Source organism: Gorilla gorilla, chromosome 1, assembly GCF_029281585.2.
Source record: "Gorilla gorilla gorilla isolate KB3781 chromosome 1, NHGRI_mGorGor1-v2.1_pri, whole genome shotgun sequence".
In the NCBI taxonomy this organism is placed as follows: domain Eukaryota; kingdom Metazoa; phylum Chordata; class Mammalia; order Primates; family Hominidae; genus Gorilla; species Gorilla gorilla.
Genome location: NC_073224.2, coordinates 140,022,316 through 140,041,123, shown reverse-complemented (window position 1 = coordinate 140,041,123; position 18,808 = coordinate 140,022,316). Strand labels below are relative to the sequence as shown.

At 33.7% G+C, this 18,808-nt stretch overlaps 1 protein-coding gene across 4 annotated transcripts in view; it reads left to right on the top strand.

Moving 5' to 3' along the window:
• AGL (amylo-alpha-1,6-glucosidase and 4-alpha-glucanotransferase) overlaps positions 1-18,808 on the top strand; it is a 75,934-nt gene that overhangs the window by 25,376 nt on the left and 31,750 nt on the right. For all 4 annotated transcript variants that reach the window (XM_019034662.4, XM_063696611.1, XM_055352872.2 and 1 more), the window contains exons 11-24: positions 976-1,115; positions 2,156-2,343; positions 4,441-4,564; positions 5,150-5,313; positions 5,594-5,695; positions 5,810-5,965; positions 6,059-6,209; positions 8,638-8,762; positions 8,857-8,969; positions 9,087-9,221; positions 12,494-12,624; positions 15,738-15,874; positions 16,124-16,257; positions 16,953-17,128. In XM_019034662.4, the coding sequence (XP_018890207.1) occupies positions 976-1,115; positions 2,156-2,343; positions 4,441-4,564; positions 5,150-5,313; positions 5,594-5,695; positions 5,810-5,965; positions 6,059-6,209; positions 8,638-8,762; positions 8,857-8,969; positions 9,087-9,221; positions 12,494-12,624; positions 15,738-15,874; positions 16,124-16,257; positions 16,953-17,128 (1,976 nt within the window). The remainder of the gene's footprint in view (positions 1-975; positions 1,116-2,155; positions 2,344-4,440; positions 4,565-5,149; positions 5,314-5,593; positions 5,696-5,809; positions 5,966-6,058; positions 6,210-8,637; positions 8,763-8,856; positions 8,970-9,086; positions 9,222-12,493; positions 12,625-15,737; positions 15,875-16,123; positions 16,258-16,952; positions 17,129-18,808) is intronic.

The window sequence follows — 18,808 nt, the reverse complement described above, 5'->3', positions numbered from 1 at the left end:
TGATGGTTGAAAACTGAAAATTGTATTTAACTTTTGAAATTAACCTAAATGTTTTCTTTAACATGTGAGTTCAGTACATTTCTTAAATTGAAATAGAAGGTTTGATTTGGACATAGGCTTAATATTAACTAATTTTGTTAGGCAAATATTTTGTTAGAGAAACTGTCATCAGTATAAACCAATTCATAGTTATTATTTAATGTTTCTGGAGGACTACATACTTAGTAATAAATTCAATATTAATCAAATTAAGCAAGCATCTGGCTCCTTACTTTGTAAGTGACATAAAGCATAGGTTGGGCAACTAGAGTGCAGTAAAAGCCTTTGCATGTCTTTACTTAGAGTCTTTTTTAAAAATATCTTTGCAAAGTAACATCAATGCCTCAATTATGTATTTATTTTTTTTCTTTGAGATGGAGTCTTGTTCTGTCACCCAGGCTGGAGTGCAGTGGCACGATCTCAGCTCACTGCAACCTCCGCCTCCAGGGTTCAAGTGATTCTCCTGCCTCAGCCTCCCAAGTAGCCAGGACTACAGAGGTGCACCACCATGCCCAGCTAATTTTTGTAGTTTTAGTAGAGACGGGGTTTCCCCATGTTGGCCAGGCTGGTCTCAAACTCCTGACCTCAGGTAATCCCCCTGCCTCGGCCTCCGAAAGTTCTAGGATTACAGGCATGAGCCACCATGCCCAGCTGCCTCAATGATTTTTTAAAATAATTTTATGAAGTTTTAAAAATTGTTTAAACTGTTAGCCAGATATGCTGTCATGTTAACTCCCTATTTCTCACATCCTGCTAGATTTACTCAAAAAGCCTAATGAAGATTTTTGACCTATATTGAAGTTTTTTTCCTATAAATAGCATCAAACTTATTTTATTCTATTCATTAGAAAAGAAGTTTAGTTTTAATGTTGCAAATTTATATTCTCTCCAAGGAGTTTCTTTGTATGGATTTAATATTTAATTATATTTTCATAGGTATTTTACTTTCCCATTTGAAGAGATAGACTTCTCCATGGAAGAATCTATGATTCATCTCCCAAATAAAGCTTGTTTTCTGATGGCACACAATGGATGGGTAATGGGAGATGATCCTCTTCGAAACTTTGCTGAACCGGGTATGTAATTTTTAACTTCTCTGTGGATGGGGAAAGAATAGTTCATGGCAAGGTCAAAATAAAATCTGCTTTATTGATTTTCTTCCCCATTAGTCTATTGGTTTTTAAATATTTCACCATAAAGGTACCAGAGGTACATACAATTTGAGAAAGAAAACATGGAGCCAACAAAAAAAGAAGTTCATCTTCTGTCCTCTCCTTTGCCTTCCTACCTTTTATCTTCTCAAACAGAATAACTTTTATGTACTGTTTTCTATATTGTGGGTCTACATAAGCTTTTATTTGGACAAAATATTATTGCATTTTTACAAACAAGTTTGAAACCACTGCTATTACAATTACATTGCCATAAGAGATATTTTCACTCATTGGCCAGAGGTATTAAGAATTTCAGTGGCAATTAAACCAGAACCTAATGGTTTTAGGTCCCCCCTCACTCTTAGCGTCTTGTGTTTCTATAGCTATTTCATTACCAGGAAGAATGTTGCAGGAGCCCATTGATATATTTATTTTTTAACATTTCGAAACTAGGAGTCTATATTAGTGACATTAAAATTTATTCAGAAATCTTAATGCTTTTTTTTAAGAGTATAAATTTGGGTGTAAGTATCTCTGCCCTCTTTTTTCTAGCCATTCTAAACGAAATCAAGCCATTCTGCTGTATGCCATGGATCTAATACCACCTGTTGCCGAAAATAAGTAGGAGGGTGGAGATGGAGTTTTAAACGTTTTTGGTAGAACTATGGTTTTAAAAGGCCTATGATATTAACATTTCTGTTTTCCGTTATGATGCGACTTGGGTTTTTGAAATTGAGGACAAATTTTTAGAAGAGACTGTAAGCTAGAGTTTTTTCAGAACAGCTATGAGAAATAAATAATTATTAATTTTTTAAAACATCTCATACCACTTTAGATATAATTTAACCAATATATCATTTATGGCAGAAATGATCAAAGCAATTTAAAAACCAGTGTTTCCTTGAAGTAATTGTTTTCATTTTATTTCTTGAACCATTGAAAGCAATCTCTTTTCTGAACAGGTTCAGAAGTTTACCTAAGGAGAGAACTTATTTGCTGGGGAGACAGTGTTAAATTACGCTATGGGAATAAACCAGAGGACTGTCCTTATCTCTGGGCACACATGAAAAAATACACTGAAATAACTGCAACTTATTTCCAGGGAGTACGTCTTGATAACTGCCACTCAACACCTCTTCACGTAGCTGAGGTACAGAAAAACAATTTATCTACATTAAGAAAACAAATTCAGTGTTCCTTCCTAGCTTTCCTTAAGTAAACTATGCAGGTAAATGTTTCCTTTTGCTAGTTGGACACAAGCATTGATTTGGTGGTAGTATTTATCACTATTGCATAATTAGCATAATTCTAACAGTCTTTTGCAGTTGTTATGGAATACTGGGCTATAAAATATTTAACTAGCTAATTTTAAAATTTTAATTTAGGGAAGTTGATCACGTTTCTGATAATATGGAGCGCAATCATATTGGCTACTGTGAATACATAAAATGTTAATTTTTGTTATTTTTAGGTTGCTTTCAATATATTTTAGAAGTGACTGTGAAGATGAATAGCTTATTACACATTATAGTGGTGTGTGCCTGTAGTCCCAGCTACTCGGGCGGCTGAGGCAGGAGAATCACTTGAACCCAGGAGGTGGAGGTTGCAGTGAGCCGAGATCACACCACTGCACTCCAGCCTGGCGACAGAGTGAGACTCTGTCTAAAAAATAAATTAATTAATTAAATTAAATAAAAAATAAACATTAACATTATAGCATATTGAAGCCAGTCTAGCCTCATCGATTTAATTTTTATTATTTATAAAAATTATAAGTGTAAACATAAACATTGTCTATTCCTCTTTGAGCTCTTTACAATAACTTCTGAACAATGCCAATACTTATAGTATTAACTTCTATCTAATACAATCTTTGTAATTAAACTCATAATTTTCATCCTGCTTATAAGTTTTTTTTGTTATTTTTAGAAACCCTACAGTGGCACTGCTTATAAGATTTTTGATACCTTCCTAGTGACCAGTGTCACTTAGGTGTTCTTTGGAAATGTGTGCTTACCTAAAAAATGTCTATTTCTATAATATTAAAGCAGTATTATAATGTATATATTTCAAGTCCTATGATGAAAAATTGATTTGATTTGGAGGGATTTAGTGAATATTAGTTAAGCTGGTAGAACATTGTTTAGTTCCAAAAAATGACGGCTTTATTTTATTGCGCTTTTAGCAACAGCAAAAAGAAATATGCTTCTAAGATTGTTACATGGCAGAAAAGAATGTTCAAACTTAATTTACTTAATTTTAAATTACAAAATCTAGGATTCTACTTGTTAGCTAACAGAGTTTCAAGTATTTTATTAATCTTTGTGCAAATGTTGTGTTTAACAGTTTGGAACCAATCTGATTTTTTATTATAAACCAGTGTTTATAATAAACAGCTAGATAGATAGCACCAGTGTTAAACGTAAATCACACAAGTGGAAATTGTAAGGTGTAAGAGTTTTTAAGAGTTATTTATCATCATCTGTAGGAGAAACTGGCTTCGGTCTGGTCAGACAAATCTAATCTTTCCAACAGCTAAGTAATTCACCAGCAGGGAATTTATGAATAATTATTTAGTCAACCACCTGGAAATTAAGTCTGATTAAAGTTTTAAAAATAAGCAAGCAGCCCCAGGCACGGTGGTTCACGCCTGTAATCCCAACACTTTTAGGCTGAGGCAGGCAGATCAGCTGAGGTTGGGAGTTTGCAACCAGCCTGACCAACATGGAGAAACCCCATCTCTACTAAAAATACAAAATTAGCTGGGTGTGGTGGTGCATGCCTGTAATCCCAGCTACTCGGGAGGCTGAGGCTGGAGAATTTCTTGAACCTGGGAGGCGGAGGTGGTGGTGAGCTCATATCATGTCATTGCACTCCAGCCTGGGCAACAAGAGCGAAACTTGGTCTCAAAAAATAAATAAATAAATAAATAAGCAAACAAAAAACAGGGAGAAAACCTAACAGAATTGTAGTGTTATGATTTACATTTAGTAATATGAAACTAACATTTTTCTTCTTCTTTTCCTCTCTCATGTCTCAATATCTTTGCAAAATCTAATCTTCCTTTTTAACCGTTTTCTTCTCTTGATAAATTCTCTCGTTTCTATGTGTTTTGGTATGTTTGATATCTTGCTGCATATTTTTCTATGTCAAATCCATGCCTCCTTTTGTCTCTTTCCTTCCTCCTATCTTGCTTTTCTCTTTCTGTTACATTTATTTGTTACATTTGTCACTGTGCTTTTTACAGTACATGTTGGATGCTGCTAGGAATTTGCAACCCAATTTATATGTAGTAGCTGAACTGTTCACAGGAAGTGAAGATCTGGACAATGTCTTTGTTACTAGACTGGGCATTAGTTCCTTAATAAGAGGTAGGCTTGTTGGAGTGTATTTCCCTCTAAAACTTTAGCTTTTGTTTAAGTAGATTAAAGGATTTAATAGCTTCATATGCAATGCTTAATAATTTTTTAACACAGTTAATGTTCTTCTAAATACTTTGTATGACATATTCTAATATAACTCAGTCTATTTTTATCAGTATAAATTTCTACTTTGGGGTAAGATACTTCATTTCAAATTGAAAGACCAGTAGGATGAACTGAAGACTCACTAACAAAACCATTTTTTGTTGTTGAAAATATGCAAACCTGTTTTTCATCTTCTACTGGGAGATATGATGTAATGTTTAGATGTTTTATAATCAATTTTGTATAGCTTACATCCCAGTAAACAACATATGTTCCCTTTTCCTTACATGAGCCATTTCTCCAGTTAAGTTATGGGGAAAACTTTTTTGTCACTTAAACTAGTAGACATTTGTTTAAATCCTTGAAGCAGTTTTATTTTTTATAATATTGATGTGGTCTTTATTTTGAAAATCATTTATGGGAAGAAATCTAACCTCTTCCTGGACATAAATAATGAAGATTGTTAAAATATTCTGTAATGCTCTGCAGAGGCAATGAGTGCATATAATAGTCATGAAGAGGGCAGATTAGTTTACCGATATGGAGGAGAACCTGTTGGATCCTTTGTTCAGCCCTGTTTGAGGCCTTTAATGCCAGCTATTGCACATGCCCTGTTTATGGATATTACGCATGATAATGAGTGTCCTATTGTGGTAAGCACCTGATCTTTTTCATGTACTTATTTTGCTAAATGCTTTGATATTTAACTCTCTGACACTTGGTCACAATCATATCCATATACTTCAAAATAGTGTCTTAGATTTATAACTGATTTATAATACATAGTTTTCAGAATGTTTTACTTGTTTAAAAGCAAATTAATTTACCTTATGAATTTATTTATGTAATTATCCTTTTACTTCATTATGCTATAGAATAGCACTTTGCATTTGAAAGAAAGCAAACTTTTGCTTTGTTGTTGTTGTCTTCTAGCATAGATCAGCGTATGATGCTCTTCCAAGTACTACAATTGTTTCTATGGCGTGTTGTGCTAGTGGAAGTACAAGAGGCTATGATGAATTAGTGCCTCATCAGGTTTGTTTATATGTTGTTTCTTAAAACCTACATGGCCAACAACTTTGGGCATTTTTATTAAAAAAAATTCATTGTAATTAAGATGTATCCATGCTAAATTTTACCTTTGTCCAGATTTCAGTGGTTTCTGAAGAACGGTTTTACACTAAGTGGAATCCTGAAGCATTGCCTTCAAATACAGGTGAAGTTAATTTCCAAAGCGGCATTATTGCAGCCAGGTGTGCTATCAATAAACTTCATCAGGAGCTTGGAGCCAAGGGTTTTATTCAGGCAAGAAATAATTAAATTTGTTTCTTCAGGTTCAATTTCAGAGTAAGTCTTTCCAGTTTGAGAGCTAATCTAGTTGTTCGTTCTGCTTCTCAGGTGTATGTGGATCAAGTTGATGAAGACATAGTGGCAGTAACAAGACACTCACCTAGCATCCATCAGTCTGTTGTGGCTGTATCTAGAACTGCTTTCAGGAATCCCAAGACTTCATTTTACAGCAAGGAAGTGCCTCAAATGTGCATCCCTGGTAATGCAATATAAAAATTGTTACTGTATTTGTATTATATTATTATATTAAATTATACTGTAATGTTATGGTTATATATCATGTATATATCATATATATTATAACACAGTGCTACTGTGGACGTACTTGAGAAAAAGAATTTAAACTTTTTGGTAACTTGGCCAGGCATGATGGCTCACACCTGTAATCCCAACACCTCAGGAGGCTGAGGCAGGCAGATCACTTGAGCTCAGGAGTTCAAGACCAGTCTCAGCATTATGGTAAAACCCTGTCTCTATCAAAAAAAAAGTACAAAAAATTAGATGGGCATGGTGGCACATGCCTGTAGTCTTGGCTACTCCTGAAGCTGAGGTGGGAGGATCGCTTGAGCCCAGCAGGCAGTGGTTACACTGAGTCCAGATCCCACCACTGCACTGTACTGGGTGATAGAGTGAGACCCTATCTCAAAAAAAAAAAAAAAAAAAAAGAAATTTTTGGCAACTTATATTTTTACTGCATGGAACAAAACCTAGACAGAAATACTTTCAAATGTTAACATTTTTTGAGTTGTGAAATATTTTTGTTTATATTTTATTTCCTAATTTGTGTAAAATGAACATTTATTTCTCTTCTAGCAGAACAATATGTATATTTGTGTTAGTGTATATGTATATATGTGTATAAATCTCTTTGTGTGTGTATATGCACATACATACAAACATGCGAACTAAAATGGAAAATAATATAACCTTATGTTTAAGGCTTTTCATAATCCATTCTCATCCACCATCCTAGCCCTATGTCAGTCCACTATTTCAGCCAAATAGATATTTTTACTTCTCCCCAAATACTATGCGAATTGTCTGGATCTTTCAAGGTCTAAAGTTGCACCTCCTTTGTTCAGTGATTCTTCTGAACATGTAGCAATTATAGTCTCTATGTACTCTTCTAGCATAGAGAGTCAAAAATTATAAAATACATCCCTGAGATATGTCCTTAATATTACTTGATTTTTTTCTGGATATGTGTATTTTATTGTCTTACTTACTATTATATGTGGCATATTATAGCATAGCATGCTCCTGTTCATGCAGCAGCTGGCAAAGTTTGTTGATTGATTGACCAAATGAAAATTCCTATAAAAATCATCATATTCTATATTGGTTGCTAGTTGCTGAATATGCATAGTTCCTGTTTTTAAAAATTATCAACCTGAATACCTAAAAGTTTCTTTAATTGTTCACAAATGTATATTCACTGTCCTTATCTGATCTTTGCTAATATACGTATTCAGTTTTATAGGACAGCAATCACTGTGTACAATATTATCTCAGGTTTTGTTTTGGTCATGGATCATTCTTAAAACATTTCCACTTCAGTCCGCAAAATTGTGATTTTTATTATGTTAAATGTTCGTACGTTATGTTATTATGCCCTTTTAAATATTCTATAGTATGTTTAGTAGTGTTACTAAGTGTTAAATATACACTAAGGATAATTGTTTTTTCTTTTAAACAATTTTCTTAGTGTATATTTACAGAGGTAGAATTTCTAGATCAAAAGGTTCTGTTACCTGTTGCCAGATTAATGACTTAAAGCTTAAGTTATTTAAAGTAAGGTTGAAATTTTATACAATCCATTGACCCTGCAGTTCTATCCCTAGGTATATATCTGGGAAATTTTCATATATTTCCATTTGCAGATATGCACAAGAATATTTATTGCAACATTGTTTATAATAGAGAAAAATTAGAGACAACCTTAATAGAACAGATATATTTTGGTATATTCATACAGTAGAATATTATTTGGCATTTGAAGTAAATGTGCTATAGCTGATGCAGCAGTGTGAATGAATCTAAAAAATACATTGTTGACCAATAAAAAGCAAGTTGCAAATATATATAACTTCAATTCATTTTAATAAAACTTGGAAATAGGGAAAATAATATATGTTGTTTAAGGAAACAGGCATGTGTAGTGAAAATGTCAGGGGTAGTGAGCACCAAACTGAATTGAGGTTACTTCTGAAAGTGAAGAATGGGTACACAGAGGCTTTATTGTACTTGTAAAGTTTTCTTTAAGTGAGGAAGTAGAACTTGGGTTTTTAATCTTTTTTTTGTATCCGAAATATTCCAAGTTTTAAAAAAATGTAAGCCTTTGAAGTGATTTGCTTTTCTCTGCTCAAAATTAGGAAGTTGTTCCCTAGAGCTAAGCTATTATTTTGATACGTTTCTACTTCAAAAAAAGCTTTGTTAACTAAGCTGTAATTTTTTTTACAAATGTGAAAATACACCTTGGGTAGAATCATCTACTTTCAGACTTCTAAAAAAAAGTAACTGATAATTTGTTTTCAACTTTAAGTTAAATGATTTGAAACCACTTTAGCCTTCCTAATTTTGGATGATTCCATATGAAATTTTGTTAAAATGTTTTTATGTATTCCTAGGCAAAATTGAAGAAGTAGTTCTTGAAGCTAGAACTATTGAGAGAAACATGAAACCTTATAGGAAGGATGAGAATTCAATCAATGGAACGCCAGATATCACAGTAGAAATTAGAGAACATATTCAGGTATTTGGGACTTTCATCTTACTACTGTGTTTAGCATTTTAAGAACATTAGAACTATTTGTTGAATGGATTTTTTTAATGTACTTTTTTTCAAGCTTAATGAAAGTAAAATTGTTAAACAAGCTGGAGTTGCCACAAAAGGGCCCAATGAATATATTCAAGAAATAGAATTTGAAAACTTGTCTCCAGGAAGTGTTATTATATTCAGGTATGTTAATTGAGCTCAAACTGTTGACTTTACTTATATTTAAAATAGTTTGCATATCCTGTTAAATTTGAATAAATTACTCCTAAAAATTAACCACTTTTTAATTAACATTTTCAGAGTTAGTCTTGATCCACATGCACAAGTCGCTGTTGGAATTCTTCGAAATCATCTGACACAATTCAGTCCTCACTTTAAATCTGGCAGCCTAGCTGTTGACAATGCAGATCCTATATTAAAAATTCCTTTTGCTTCGTAAGTATGCCTTGTTTGGTAGAGATTTGCCACCTTAATAAGTAAGTTACCACTAGACTGAATTAAGCAGTTTTAAGGGTCCTCTATATCCTTGCTATTCAAAGTACGGTCCAAGGACCAGCAGTGTCAGCATCACTTGTTGTTAACATTTTACCCTATTGTTTTATAATTTGTGTGTGTACCTGCATGTGTATTCTCTCTATAGATATAGATACACACATGCCTGCATGCATACATAACACACGCATGCATCTCTGTATACACACACACACAATTTCTCTGAAGTATTTGAGACTAAGTTGCATACCTCATACCCTTTACCACATCATTTTTTAAAAATGTCAACATATTATTCTACTTTATGGCTTTACCATAATTTATTTAAACAATTTCCATTTTTGGACATCTAGATTGCTTCTGATTATTCCCTATTATTTATGTCTTTGTACATTCATCTTTACATGAATCCTTAGTTATTCCCTTTCTAGATGTTTCTGCATACTACAGAAGAATATAGGTTTTGAGGTTTAGACCTAGGTTTAACTTTAGCTTCATTACTGTCAGTATGATCTTGGATCTATTGTTTAGAACTTTCATCATCTCAGTCTCCCATCTGGAAAATTTTGTAAGAATTAAATAGGATAACACTTATAAAACACTTAACACAATGTCTGGAACATAGTAAATGCTCATAGTTTGCCATCATTAGTACTAGTATAAGTATTTTCAGAAATGGAAGTTTTGGGTTAGATGAGGGGTCCCCAACCTCTGGGCCACAGACTGGTACTGGTCCATGGCCTGTTAGGAACCAGGCCGCACAGCAGGAGGTGAGTGGCAGGTGAGCTTTATCTGAATTTACAGCTGCACCCCATCACTCGCATTACCACCTGAACTCTGCCTCCTGTCAGATCAGTGGCTGCATTAGATTCTCACAGGGGCGTGAACCCTATTGTGAACTGTCCCTGTGAGGGATTTAGATTGCATGCTGCCTATGAGAATCTAATGCCTGATGATCTGCCACTGTTTGCCATCACCCCCATATGGGACTGTCTAGTTGCAGGAAAACAAGCTTAGGGGTCCCACTGATTCCACATTATGGTGAGTTGTATAATTATTTCAGTATATATTACAATGTAATAATAGTAGAAATAAAGTACACAATAAATGTAATGCACTTGAATCATCCCCAAACCACGCCCCTCACCCCCAGTCTGTGAAAAAATGTCTTCTGTGAAACCAGTCCCTGGTGCCAAAAAGGACCATTGGGTTAGACTATATCCATATATTTGAGGCTGTTAATACATACTGCCAAATTTTCTCCAGAAAGATTATAATAATTAATACTTTCAGCTCTATCCAAGAGTTTCCATCATTACCAATACTGAGTATATATTATTATAATGTAGTGTTTAAGGGCATGGAGTATAGAACCAGACTAACTGGGTTTGAATTCCATTGCAGACTCTTATTAGCTATAAGAAGTAAGACCTGGCTGAGTACAGTGGCTCACTCCTATAATCTCAGCACTTTGGTAGGCCAAGGTGGGAGGATTGCTTGAGCCCAGGAGTCCAAGACCAGCCTGGGCAACATAGTGAGACCCTATCTCTACAAAACGTTTTTAAAAAATTAGCTGGAAGTTGTGGCATGCACCTGTGGTCACAGCTGTTCAGGAAGCTGAGGTAAGAGCATCAGCATCAGTTGAGCCCAGGAGGTCTAGGCTGCAATGAGCCATGATTGTGCCACTGCTCTCCAGCCTGGGCAACAGAACAAGACCCTGTCTCTAGAAAAAAAAAGAGATCTTTGAGAATTTATAATAGACATAATTATAGCACCTTTCTTACAGATTACTTGAGTAAAACACAATAGTTTTTGACACATAGTGATTGATAAGTATTAGCTGTTACTAATCAAACTGGTAAATATAAAATAGTTAAAAATAACATCTCATGTAATTTAAATATTAAGCTAAATTATTTTCTTCATTGGCCATTTGTATTTATTTGTTGAAGTGTTGTTTTATGTATTACCCCATTTTGCTATTGTGTTCGGCTTTCTTTGTTGTTTTGTAAGACTTTTTATTGTTAAGGATATTAACTCCTAATTCAAACTATTCTTAATAAAGTAGTTGCATTCTTAACCAAAAAATCTGTGATGAAGCAGCTTTGTGTTTGGATGGACTGCTTGTAAAATGCATGTTCCTCCTCAGACCTGCTCAGATTATTTTGGAGCAAGGCCAAGAAATTTGCAGTTTTATAAGATCCCCAGGTAATTTTTAGGCAAGGAGTCCACTGGCTATTGAAAAATATTGCCCTAGAATGGAGTTGATACTGAGACTTCTGAGTGATTTGACTCAGGCTTGACTCACAAACTAGCTCTGGGGAGGGAGGCTGATATGGAGAGAACAAAGCACAGATGACAATGATTTTCTAAATTGAGCCAGAACTAAATGAGAAAGAAAGATACACATTCAAGAGGATATGTGTTCACATGAAATGGCAGTCATGTAAAATGAAATTACCTGAGCATCTATTATAGAAGCACAAGAAAATACAGTTTCAGCTATATTCAGGTGTGGTCAGTTATACAGTCTTACTGCTAACCAAACAAAGGGAAATCAAGGCCATGATAGTCTTCCCTCTGACTGTTATCAGGAGGCATCTTAATCTGAGAAAAATCCTGGTTTCTTGAATAAACAAGCTGAGGGGCAGTGCAACCTTAGAGAAGAGAAAGGAAGGGACTTGGAGAGAAATATGAAGGCAGAGAGCATGTGATTTCCTAGGCAGTTAACTTTGACTTTTTATTCCTTTAGTGATCCTCTGATAAGTATTTTTAGTATACAATAACTAGCATAAGAAGTTCTTGATGTCTCACTTAGGGGAATATAAAGGAGAGAAATCAGATGAGAACACATAAATAAATGAAGGAAGGAAGGAAAACACTAAGTCCAAACTAGAAAGGTTAAAAAAACAGATTTATAAGATAAAGGATATAGAAGCCAAAATATTTTCCCAGCATACTTCTAATCAATACAATTTGGTACTTGATTATTTGCTTGGTTTGGGAGTAATGTTGCTTCTAATTGAATTTTTTTTCATAATTTGTCCTTTAATTATTACTTAAAATGTATGAGTATAATGTTTATTTGAATGCTGAGTTCCTAAAACATACACTGCTAAGACATTTTATGATTGTAATTCAGATTTTCTTCTTTTGTTTCTATTGACAACAAGCAAAACTTCAGTATATGGTTATCTTTATTTTCCAATTCTTAGTATTGCCTCCAGATTAACTTTGGCTGAGCTAAATCAGATCCTTTACCGATGTGAATCAGAAGAAAAGGAAGATGGTGGAGGGTGCTATGACATACCAAACTGGTCAGCCCTTAAATATGCAGGTCTTCAAGGTAAGCAAATAGAAGGATAGCTGAGCTTTGTGTTTTTCTTTTAGGGTCATCTGGTGTCTTCTTTACAGACATAGAGTATAGGCTCAGAGTATGCCTGCTTGGGTTGCAATTATGGCTCTGCTTCTGCTCATTGATTGACCTTTGGCAAGTAATATAACCTCTTTGTGTGCCAATTTCTGCCTCTATAAAATTTGAATAATATTATCTAATGTAGAAGGTTTTTGTGAGGATTAATGAGATCATTCACATAAAACACTGAAAGCAGGATGTAACACAAAGTAATTACCCAGTAAATTTTACCTAGAAATACTAGTTCTGTCTCTTTCCTTAAGGTCTGTATAGCTCTTTATGTATACTTGGACCTTGATTAATGTTTCTTGACCTGGTTTATTATATAATAAACAGAATATTCTTGTTTGGGCCCCAAGTGAGATTAGGTTGTAAATATAATCCATTCACTTTTTTTAAAATCTAATTGGAAATATATTTTATTGCATATTTGTTTTATCCTGTAAAGAGAACTTACAGTAAAACATACAGTAGTTGTAAGATGAGTTAAAGGAATTAAATATTTATCAGTTTTATTCATCTAGTTGGTAATATTTCCTTAGATGTTTAAGAAATTTGCTTTATCACACCTGTATTCCTGGTTCATATAGTTTTCACTTATGCCTTTTGTTCAACTCCTTATTTCTTTCTCCATCTAACCTATCTTTAAGGACTAATTTAATTCTTGCATCTTTCATAAAACCTTCTTTAACTGTTGCTTTTTACAGTAATTTCTTTGTCCTCCAGACACCATTGCGTTTATTTTCTATACCTCTTACTTGGCCCTTGAAATATATTGCCTTATTTTGATAGTTAGTATAATGATTTTTGTGAATCTTTATCATTGTGATTAAGAAACAGGCTTTAAAACCAGATTTCCTGGGTTACATTGACTAGTTTTATAACCTGAAGTAAATGCTCTGTGGCTTACTTTTCCCACCTGCAAAATGGTACCTACCACAGGGATTATGGTTAGGATTAATGAATTAATACATGTGAACAGCTCATTAGACGACACCTAATTCATACTAAGTAATTGGAAATTGTTAGCCTTAAAACCACACTAAGTAGGCTGCACACTTTCAGAAAGAAGAATTAAGTTTTATCTTTTTTATGCTTCTTGTCTTTTAGCTTTTATACTTTCTGCAAAACCAAGCACTTAAGCAGTTCTCAATAAACTTTTTTGAGACTTTTTGGACTTATGATCTTTTTTTCTAAAATATTCTCATTTTTAATACAAAATGTTTTGTGCTATGAGTAAGAAAGAAGTGTATGTGAGCCAGACATGGTGGCTTCCGCCTGTAATCTCATGCTTTGGGAGGCCAGAGCAGGAGGATCACTTGAGCTCAAGAGAGGTTTGAGGCTGCAGTGAACTATGATCATGCCACTGCCCTCTAGCCTGGGTGACAGAGTGAGACTGTGTCTCAAAAAATAAATAAATTTATTTATTTAATTAATTTTTAAAATATGTATGTATGTTATCAGATTTGAGTAATTATCTACTTCATTTTCACTCTGAGTTGTTAAACTACTTCTAGTTCACTATAAAGACCAAACTTGTGTGTGCTCTTTTTCTAGCCTTTGTCTTTCTTATAGTTAAGTTTGGTTCTTTGCTAATTCTCCTTATCTTTCTAATGAAATGATTCTTGTTATCTTTTCTAAATAGAATTGCCTTTACCTGTTTATTTTTTGCTGCTTTATACCAATCCCTTTTCCCTCTGATTGTTTAATATTTTCAGCAGCCCACATATTTCCAGCAGGCTGCTAATAGGAGCCTCAGATTAAATCAGATTTAACTACTTTGTTGACCTGTCTTTCCCTTAAACAAAATGTATTTCCCTCCTTATAATACGGTATATCTAGTCATGTTGGAATCCAGGAATCCATTTTGGATCTGCTCCTTTCATCCTCAGTATCCAATCAGTCATTATGATTTGTGGATTCTTTTCCATGTTCTGTTGGGTACACCATATCCTTTTTATTACCACAGTTTTCACTCTATTCTAGGACTAAGTCCTATATACAAAACCAACTAACCAATTTTCCAAATCTTGTTACCTCATCTACAAATCATTCCATTCCGATGGTCATCATCAGATCTGTTTCTAAAACACTGTTTTCCTCATGTCCTTCCATTATTCAACACTGAGACCAACATTTACCGAGCATTATCTGCTGTCCATGAAAATGCTAGGGCATATGTAGAATATTATTTTATAGTCTTGTTTCCCAACATCTTTATGTTTTAAGCTTTCTTCCCCAGAGAAGATTGTGAGCCCCTTGAGGGAAAGAACTTTATCTTAAATTTATATAGTTTTTAGTTTCTCAAAACATGCTACATACCTAGTAAAATTCATGCAATTCTAAATAGATAAATAAATTTAGTCTAAATGAAGTCGGTGATGCCAATATAATTTTTAAGGTAGCATCATTGAAATAATAAAATCTGGGAAATTCTAATGCTTCTAATTGAAGACTAGAAGGATTAAGAAAAAAAAATATATATATATACCTCATTTTGATACTTCACTTAGTTCTAAGTACCTCCTGTTAAATTTTAACAATTCCTTCCAAAGCATGCGTTATTCTTATTATCTCCATAGGTGTTCTTGCTCTTTCTGAAACCAGTTCTATGATTTCCTTAAATCTAGCCTGAATATTGATGAACCCACTACTTTTCAACATGAAAAAATACAGGCTTATTACTTTTCTTTCTTGAGATGCTTTTGGGCAGGGGAGCCATGCCAGTTACCCTTGAATATTATAACATTAAAATCCAAAAGAATAAGACCAGTCCCAGAAGTTATGAATCCTGAAAAGCTCTTTATATCTCTTGTGACAGTAGTCCCCTTCAGTATGCCTTTGTAACTTGGCTCAAGCCAGTATTGTCATACTTATCTCCAACTATATTAAGCAGTGTTGTGGACTGGGCAGCCCTTGTGTGTGCCTCCAATACGTATTCACCCCAAATCACTAGAATAGAGACTAGCAGAATAGGGACTAGAAGATACAGGAACAGATTGATGCTACCAATAATACAGCATGACATGTCTCTGAATTTTCAGGTTTAATGTCTGTATTGGCAGAAATAAGACCAAAGAATGACTTGGGGCATCCTTTTTGTAATAATTTGAGATCTGGAGATTGGATGATTGACTATGTCAGTAACCGGCTTATTTCACGATCAGGAACTATTGCTGAAGTAAGTAGAGCTATATTATCGTCCCAAAAAATCAAGGACATAATAATAAATATTACCATGTTATATATAATATTTACATTGTTTTCTAACCTGAAGCATTTTCCTCCTTCCTTCATCATCTTTCAGTTGTAATAAATGGAAATCGGGTTTATAGATTACTAGATAAAGTTGCACATTTAGATTTACCTCTAAAAACACACCTAGTCTGTACACATACCAAATTAACTTTCAAATTTATTTTTATTACAGGTTGGTAAATGGTTGCAGGCTATGTTCTTCTACCTGAAGCAGATCCCACGTTACCTTATCCCATGTTACTTTGATGCTATATTAATTGGTGCATATACCACTCTTCTGGATACAGCATGGAAGCAGATGTCAAGGTATATCCAACAAAGCTTGAATAAATGGGCATATCTGTGTAGAAAGTATATACAGAGTCACTTCATACATGTTCTTAAAAAACCAAACCATGAAGAATTGTCATAGAGCTGAAAAGGCTTGTAGGTGGATAGTAAATTTATTAGCATCCTTTAGTCTGTGTAGCATACAAAAACAAACTTGAATATTATAAAATCTGTTCTAAAAGCTAATAAAACATATTGATAAGAATATTGTTTTATATTGTTTCTATGTATTCACTGACTTATTGAGTTAATTGATAAAGTTTCTGAAATCTACATGTATAATTTTTCTAATTTTTCATCAATTAAGAGAAAAAATTCCACTATTACTATGAATGAAATTTGCCTTTAATGATGAATTTCCCTAAAATGAAACCACAAATTTAAGTGTACTCATGAGAGCCACCAAATTGATTAGGACATAATTTCACAAGAACAAACTTTGATTTCTACCATTTGTTTTACAACCATCTGTGGACTGTAAGCCAGCTAAAATAATGGGTGAAATGAAAGCAGTTTTGAAATCTAACCAAATTTTTAAAAATGTTAAGTAATATTACTATTGTTATAGATTTGTATAGAAAAATCATTTGAAGGAAAGAAACCAAGTAAAATAAAACTGCTAAAAATTGTTGTATTTCTACAAGTAATAAATTCAATCACTTTTGTTACAGCTTTGTTCAGAATGGTTCAACCTTTGTGAAACACCTTTCATTGGGTTCAGTTCAACTGTGTGGAGTAGGAAAATTCCCTTCCCTGCCAATTCTTTCACCTGCCCTAATGGATGTACCTTATAGGTTAAATGAGATCACAAAAGAAAAGGAGCAATGTTGTGTTTCTCTAGCTGCAGGTAAGGAATTATGTACAAGGTTAAAATATGTAAATCAATAGTATTCGCAGAAGAAAAGTTATAGGAAAATGATTATTTTTTAAAAGCTTGTAATGTTACTCAAGATTTTATTTTACCACTTAGTACATTTCATAGATATTCACTCATAAAAATAATAACCATGCTTACTGTTTAATTATAACTGTGCACCAGGCATTTATGTGTGTTTTTTATGGCTAGCTGATTCTTTTCTTCATGTTTCTATTTTTTCCAACTCTTGACATTCTGTGTTTTTTTAAATCAAATTTATTTTACTATCCTCTTTTCTATATTTTCCCCCAATTTTAAAAAATAAACCCAATCTTGTAATTATCAAGAGATCATGTAAAGGTCCCTATAAATTGTAAAACAAAACAGATGTTAAATAATTTTTATCATGTGTCTAATTGGAATCAAATGCTTTCAACATTTGAATAAATATCCTTTATTCCAACTAGATTTAAAACCTGAATCAAGTAACAAATTCAAGTAAGCAAAATAGGCTAAAGGACAGGCTTTTGTTTTCTTTTTAATACATTTCAAGCATATTTCTAGAAAGTACTTAGTATTTGAGGCGACTGAAGTTTAGAACTTTCCAAACTAAACTGAAAAATATCAAGTTACAGGAAGAAAGAAATAGTATTATCTGTGTAATTCCCTCTTTTACCCTTAAATCTGCAGCTACTTAGACCAGATAAAAAGACTTAGTGATACCCAACAACTAAAATGAAAATTACCTTTCCATTAAAAATGTTCATGAAACATTCATAAAACGTTGTTTAAGTTCTATAATTGTGTTTTTAGATTTTCACTTGACTGTTTGATCTCCTGGTACCCGTTGTTCCCTCATGAATCCATGCAGTTGCTCATGAAACTGACCTTAGCCATAGGGGCAAAGGAAACATTGATGTAAATAACTTGGTTTTAAAGCCTACTTTTTAGAACCTATTACAAAAAATAGTAATTTCAACTTTTTTGATTATGTACTGCTGCTGTTAAACATCTTCAAAATATACACTTTAAACGATATACTGATACAAACTGTTCCATCTGACATACTTCTCAGGTACGATATAAAACAAATACAAACTAAAAAATTAAGTTGATAAACAAATACAAATATAAGTGTGATATTTGCTCCTAGCATCCCAAGGGAGTGTTTTGCCTATTCCATACTTGTAAAAAATAGGACTGTATTCAGATTTGCAGATAGGTTTTTTGGGGTTCATTTTAAACTGATTGGGGATGTCTTCCTTTGGTTATAGTATTGCAACAACAGCAGTTAAAAACAGTGGTTCATACCTGTAATCCCAACACTTTGGAAGGCTGAGGCAGGAGGATCATTTGGGGCAGGGAGTTCAAGACCAGCCTGAACAACATAGCAAGACCCCATCTTTACCAAAAAAAAAAAAAATTAAAAATTAGCCAGGCATGGTGGTATGTACCTGTAATCCTAGCTACTCAGGAGGCTGGGGCAGGAGGATCCCTTGAGCCAAGGAGTTTGAGGCTGCAGTGAGCTATGATCACACCACTGCACTGCAGCCTGGGTGACAGAGGAGACCCTGTCTCAAAAAAAAAAAAAAAAAATTTGTAGCCTGTTCTAATAATTGGCAAATTAGAAATCACTTAGAAGATATGGAATCTATTAGTTGTGTACTCTTA